Here is a 6,828-nt window from a genome sequence, read left to right as displayed (position 1 = left end):
ACTGTGTTTCTGAATGGAGAGCTGAGTGCATTTGGGGAAGTAAAAGCGTGGCTGGGGCTACTGACAGGCTTCAATGGTTAGGACACACTGCTCTCGCAAAGGACCCAAGTTTGGTTCCCAGCAGTTCAAAGCTGCCCATAACTACAGGGAATCCAACACCCTCCTCTGGCCTCTGGGCAACCATATTCACATGCACACAGACACACGAATACACATCATTAGCTTTTATTATTATTATTATTATTATTAATGTCTGTGGAATGTAATTCAGTATGTCACTCTTAGTCAGGAGAAGGGCACTACCTGTGTATAAATGCTGACTTGGGTAGAGATACCCAATTCTGCCTCGTGACAGAGCCTGGCTCCCCTGCCTGGGTGGGGTTCTTCTTGCTATGACAAAATACTTGATCAGAGCAACTTAAGATTTACTCAGGGGTGCTGGAGGGATGGCTCAGTGGTTAAGAGCACTGGCTGCTCTTCCAGAGGTTCTGAGTTCAATTCCCAGCAACCACATGGTGGCTCACAGCCATCTGTAATGATATCTGGTGCCCTCTTCTGGCCTGCAGGCATACATGGAGGCAGAATGTAGTATACATAATTAATAAATAAATAATTTTTTAAGAAAAGATTTATTCTGGCTCATGGCTGAAGTGCAGTCCATCGCGGCAGGGAAGGCACAGCAGCAAATGTTGCTGTAGCTCTGGTGGCCAGGTCAGAAGAGCATCCGTCCCCAGTAAGGAAGCAGCTCAATTTCTCCTTTTTTCCTTTTCATTCAGTGAGACCCCAGGCCACAGGACAGCACCACCCACATCCAAGGTGGGTCTTCCATTCTCAGTTAATCCCTGGAGACAGCTCCACAGACACAGCCTGAGGTCTGTCTGATAGGTGATTCTAAACCCAGTTAAGTCAGCAATGAGAGGAACCATGGTAGGGACCTGCTGCTGTCTGCACCACAGCGATCAGCATTATTCTCAGTGCCCACGAGCGAAACCAGAAGATGCCCGTGCTCGGATGTCCACTCGGACGCAGAAGCCTGTGCTCAGATGTCCACACGAACACGTCCCAGCAGTCACATCACCACGCCACGTCTTCTGTGCTTTCAGCCAGGCACTGAGCAAGGTGGCTATCCACATCCAGCTGGGTTAGCCTGTAAGAGGGAGGAAACAGTCACAAGGCCTCCCAGAACTCACTCTGTAGACAAGGCTGGCCTCGGACTCACAGAGATCCATCTGCCTCTGCCTCCCAAGTGCTGGGATTAAAGGTGTGCACCAACACCGCCTGGCAACTCCACCTATTTCTGAACCACTGAGGAGAATCCATGGCTAGTCAGTTGGAGGAAATGGTCAGTAGGGTTGAGTTAGGCCTTCCCTGTTGCCTGAGAACTCTTCTTTACACCAGAGATTCTTGGTCCTACAGACTCCTACCCTAACCAATGTCTGAGAAGCTCCCACCTCATCTGTTGGATCACTCATCCTGGCCATGCCAAAAGCTAGACCCAAAGACTCTCTGGAGCTAGCAAGATAGCGACCGATGACCTGAGTTCAATCCCAGAACCCACACAATAAAAGAAAAGAATTCTCGCAGCAGCCAGCTCAGCTTGAATGTCTGAGGCTGGTGAGCTTACCCACAGGAGTCCCAAGTGTCCTCTGGACATCCCGCTGGCCAACCTGATGCCCATTACCTGCCGTCACGGCACCCCAGGCCTTGGCCTGCTCACCTCATCCTAGTCCGCCCGGATCCATGCCAGAATGGAAACAGACCTCCCCTAAGATGAACAACAGAGAATGGACGGACAGCAAGGTCCCTCGCCTGAGTCCCAGTTCCCGTGACGTCCAGTGGCCCCCTAACTTGGCAGTCCCCGGCAAATGGTCTCTGAAGTCCCTGAGAGCCCCTCGGCCAATCTAACCAAGGTATTAGCACTTCCTCCCTCTGGTTTTCTCCAAGGAACGTCAAGGTTCCGTGTGCATCTCAGCCATCTGTCGGGAGTTCCCAGGCAGCATCCCTCAAGTGGGTTCTCAGGGATTCCTCCAGAGCTGTTTTCACAGCGGGGCTTCTGCTAACTCCTAGCCACAGCTGAGTCCTGGCTATGGCTAACCAGCATGGATTCAGGGATGTCAGGCCCAGAATCGGAATATGAACAAACTATAGAGTCACAGTTATGAGCCAGGCGTGGTACACACCTGTCTTCCCAGCTACTCTGAAGGCTGAGCAAGAAGACTGCCTGGCCTCCCTGAAGGGCATCCCAGGCTCATTTGAGGGTGGGCAGCAATGGCTGCACAGACTGCCCTCAGGGGACAACAGGACAGCTCGTTCTGGGTCTGCCTCCTGGCCTGGGTCTTGCCCACTGTGACAACATCCTGCACAGGGGCAGAAATGAAAGAGGGCTCCTTCAAGAGCATGAGATATGAGTTCCCCCCAGGCAGCCCGACGATGTGGCTGCCACCTCCAGGAGTGAGGCTGGCCCAATACATCCTAGCTGCTGTACAGTTTGATGTAACAGCTTGTTATAGTCATTGCAGACTTGAGCCTGCCTTGTTGATACCCACTTTGGACAGCCACTTGAGAGGCGCCCAGTGGGCAGAGCTTCCCCCTTCAGTAGTCCTGTCTTCAGGAGTCTTAGCCTTGAAATGCAAAGACGGCACAGGCAAAAAGCCCTCCTGGAACAAGAGGGGCTGGGAACCCTGGCAAGATCACACAGGTTCTGCGAGAATGGACTTCCCAAAAGGGCTCCCAACCCCAGCTTCTGCCCCTGGTTCTCTTGATGGGTAAGAAGCATGGAGATGCCAACTTTGCAAACCGTTCACTGTCACATAAACAGGACCCACTCAGGGATAACCACAACCTGCCTCGAGCCAGCCCACACCCAACATCCCTTTGTCTGAGCTATGTGGTTATGGGTAGAGATACTTGTTGCTGAGGGTTGGGATTGGGGCCCCTCCCGAATTCATAAAGACTTGATTCTGATAAAAAGCCACAGTTTGGAGGCTGGGGAAACGGCTCCATTGATAAAGTACCTGCTGTGCAAACATCATCCACATAAAAGGGCAAGCACTGGCAGTATGCCACACAACCCAAGTACTTGGGGTGGCAGCAGACAGGGGTGGATCCCTGGAACTCATCTGGCCAGCCTAGCCAAAACAATGAGTCTAGGTTCAGTGAGAGACTGCCTCAAAGAATATGGTGGGGCTGGGCAGTGGTAGCGCACACCTCTAATCCCAGCACTCATGAGGCAGAGGCAGGTGAACCTCTCTCTGTGAGTTCGAGGCCAGTCTGGTCTACACAGCTAGTTCCAGGATAATTGGGGCTGTTACACAGAAAAACCCTGTCTCAAGAAACCAAAGACAGATAGATGATAGATAGATAGATAGATAGATAGATAGATAGATAGATAGATAGATAGATAGATAGAATAGAATTCAAAAGGGGACTGGAGAGATGGCTCAGCGGTTAAGAGCACTGGCTGTTCTTCCAGAGGTCCTGAGTTCAATTTCCAGCAACCACACGGTGGCTCACAACCATCCAGAATGAGGTCTGGTGCCCTCTTCTGGTCTGTAGGCATACCTGCAGGCAGAGCACTATACATAATAAATTTTTTTAAAAATTAAAAATAAAAAAATAAGGTGAAAAATGATCAGGAAAAACACTTGACGTGGCCTCCATATACATGGGCACGTCTGCACACAAACCTACATGGACATATACATACATCACACAAACAGTAATAAGAACATTTTGGTTTGCTTTGTTTTTTTGAGAGAGGGCCTCTCCACACATCACTGGCTGTTCTGGAGCTCACTACGTAGACCAGGCTGACCTTGAACTCACAGACGTCTGCCTCCTGAGTGCTGCTGGGATTAAAGACGTGGGCAACACTCACAGCTCAGGACAAATAGTTTTAAAGAATATTTGGTGGACCTGTTGGGCTCTGAACTAGGGTTCCACCTGCCTTATCTTCTGATAACCAAGCTAACTTTGTGATTCACTTCTGGTTTTGTCAACTTAGCAGCGAACTTGGGAGAATCCATTTCCTTCCCAGGCTGTTTCTACGTCACACAGGGGATACAGGTACACCCAGCTAAATACCATATAAAACACACTGCCTTGCGAGCTTGCGAGCTGGCAACAGTGGGCTCAAGTTCTGCAAGTTTCTGGGTAACTTTAAGTAACCAAAGCTAACCAAATGTGGTGGTACATTTTTGAAATCCCAGCATTTGGGAGGCAGAAGAAAGAGCATCACCGAGAGTCAAAAAAAAAGGGGGGGGGGCTAGCAAGAAAAGGCACCTGTTGCCAACCCTGAGTAGTAAATTCAATTCCAAGGGTCACATGGTGAAAGGTGAGAACAGACTTCAGCAAGTTTTCCTCTGACCTCCACCTGCATGTGTACCATGACACATACATGTAACTATTTTTAACTTAAATATTAGTTAAATAAACTTGGCGGTGGTGGCCCATACCTTTAATCCCAGCACTCTGGCACTCTGGAGGCAGAGGCAGGCAGATCTCAGTGAGTTTGAGGCCAGCCTTGTCTACAGCCCTGAGCTCCAGGACAGCTGGGGCTACACAGAGAAATGCTATCTCAAAAAAACAAAGAACAACAAAAAATTAGTTAAATAAATAAAAAGAGCCACATCCAGGCACTCTCTCAGCCTCCCAAGCAGGAGGTTTTACCTCGGGCTAAATCTTTTTTTTTTTTTTTTGATTTTTCGAGACAGGGTTTCTCTGTAGCTTTTGGTTCCTGTCCTGGAACTAGCTCTTGTAGACCAGGCTGGCCTCGAACTCACAGAGATCTGCCTGCCTCTGCCTCCCGAGTGCTGGGATTAAAGGCGTGCGCCACCACCGCCTAGGCTATATCTTAAGCCTAACGTCCGGGGTGGAACACTCACTTCGGGTCAAATGCTTTCTGGCACAGTGGGCAGTTCAGCAACACGGGTGGACTCTGCACGGACACACACTCTTCCGTGCTGGGAGTCTGACGGGAATCTGGTGCAGGATATCCTTTCAGGGCTGGAGTGGGTGACCCCAGGGAGCCTCCAATCCCGCGGAACAACTCGTAGGAGTTTCCAGAACCACCAAGGGCAGGCGGAAAAGGCGTCCAGGAAAAAGTCTTGGATCCCACAGTGAAGACCTCAGGAGGCACTGTGGGCTCTGGATCAGGCAGAGACTCCTGAAAAACAGAAGCCCATGAGGTCATAGCCGCCGCCACCATGACCTCCCCCAGGGCCTGGGAACCCTCTCCTACGACGTCCCTCAGTGCTTCTGGACACACCTGGCCGGGCAAAGCTGGCAGTGTTGGCAATGGCTCGACTTTCGGGGTCAAATCCACGTTCCCGCTCACAGTGCTACGCAGCAGGGCAGCCCATGGCTCTCTCTGACGGTCCTCCAAGAGAAACCAGGGCGGGCAGTTGGGGGCCCTGGGAAGCACAAGAAGTGTCAGCCAGGGAATCCCGAAAGGGAGGTCACGAGGGGCTCTACAGGGAGGGGTAGCAAGACTGGGGGAGGGGAGCGGAAGGAATCGACGGTGGAGTCATGGAGGGGGGCAGTCCGAAGTAAGGGATCAGGAGTGCAGTTCACGTTGGAGGCTAAGTGGGCTCCAGGGGCAATGGAGCCCGGGGCTGGCTCTCAGGGAGAGCCTCGAAAGGCGACGGGAAGAGGGGTGGAGGGGCTGTGTGTGCGTTGGGAGGGGGGGGACCGCAGGGTTGGGCGGAAGAAGCGACCGCGCCCGAAGAAAGGCGGAGCGTTGCTGGGGGCAGGCCTCACAGTGGCGGGGTGCAAGTGTGCAAGGAACCCCGCACCTCGACGGGAAAGTCGCGGTACCCCCCCTTGTCTTCCCGCGGCCCCACCGCCTGCCCGAACCCCCAGCGTCCCCACCCTTTCCCTTCCATCCCGCCTCACCCGCCCCCTGCGGGCGGCCTGCGGCGGCTCAGCCTCCCCCGGAGCCTCTGCTCCTCCTCCATCCTTCTCCCAAGAGCGTCCGGCGGAAGTGAGACGTGCAACCCGACCCGCCCTCCGACCCGGACCAGCTCTCTTGGCCTCCAGACCCCCCCACTGCCCACTCTGCCGAGTGCCATCTCCCCTTTGTGGCACTTGAGAATTAAGGCGCCGGAATCCTAACGTTTTGGGGGGCGCCACGCTGCCGCCTTGATGGAGGGGCGGGACGGTAGAGCTGCCCCCCCCCCAGCTTGCAGGCGTGCGAGGCTGGGCCCACCCGACCCTGTGCAGGCCACTCTGGAGCCTGGTGTGCCCTTCTGTTAACAGCACGTGCAGATAGCTGTCAGTCTTGCCCTGCCCGTGCCACCTCCCGGCGGTACTAGACAATGCTCTGCCTCAGTTTCCAGTTCTGCAGCCTTTCCCAGGATGGTCCCAAGGACAGGACTTCCAGATCCAACTTTACCACCATTTTTTTTTCTTATTATGGAAGGACCTGGGTTTCTCCACCAAAGAGGCAACGGAGCCGCAAAGCTCAGGGGACCAAGCACAGAAACCAGGGCTTCCTATCCAGCCAGTAAACCCGCCCTGCAATTCTGAAGTCCGTCACTTGGTGGCAGCAGACGCCCAGGGACTTTAGTGTATATATTGTCGTACACTAGTGGCTATTTCTCCACAGCCCCCAGGGGTCAGGGCTGTTCCAAAAGCCCCGTTGGCAACCATCTGACTCCCTGATCCCTCCCTCTTCCTAGGTCCTCTTCCCTCCCCCCTGCTCTCCCCTCATCAGAACCTTGCCTCCCATCCCTAGGCGAGGTCACCCCCACCGTGTGTGGTCCAGCCTAGAAGCAGGGGATGGATTCTGGACTGAGGTTGCCTTTTATCTCTGCAGATTTGAAGAGGATG

At 53.3% G+C, this 6,828-nt stretch overlaps 1 protein-coding gene across 3 annotated transcripts; it reads right to left on the bottom strand.

Moving 5' to 3' along the window:
• Positions 1-210: 210 nt before the first annotated feature.
• Positions 211-5,985, bottom strand: Faap20 (FA core complex associated protein 20). 3 transcript variants are annotated; one of them, XM_075946192.1, is made up of 5 exons: positions 5,893-5,969; positions 5,267-5,411; positions 4,884-5,164; positions 1,052-1,147; positions 219-1,019 (listed from the first exon to the last, which is right to left on the bottom strand). In XM_075946192.1, the coding sequence occupies exons 1-4, from the start codon at positions 5,952-5,954 to the stop codon at positions 1,075-1,077; spliced, it is 561 nt and encodes a 186-aa protein (XP_075802307.1). In that variant the 5' UTR covers positions 5,955-5,969; the 3' UTR covers positions 219-1,019; positions 1,052-1,074. The 3 variants fall into 3 exon arrangements, with proteins under 3 accessions (XP_075802306.1, XP_075802307.1, XP_075802308.1); XM_075946193.1 differs by having other exon boundaries at positions 219-555; XM_075946191.1 differs by having other exon boundaries at positions 211-1,147; positions 5,893-5,985.
• Between the last annotated feature and the right edge of the window lie 843 nt (positions 5,986-6,828).

This window comes from Microtus pennsylvanicus, chromosome 13, assembly GCF_037038515.1.
Source record: "Microtus pennsylvanicus isolate mMicPen1 chromosome 13, mMicPen1.hap1, whole genome shotgun sequence".
NCBI classification, from domain to species: Eukaryota; Metazoa; Chordata; class Mammalia; order Rodentia; family Cricetidae; genus Microtus; species Microtus pennsylvanicus.
This window is presented reverse-complemented; position numbering and strand designations above follow the sequence as displayed.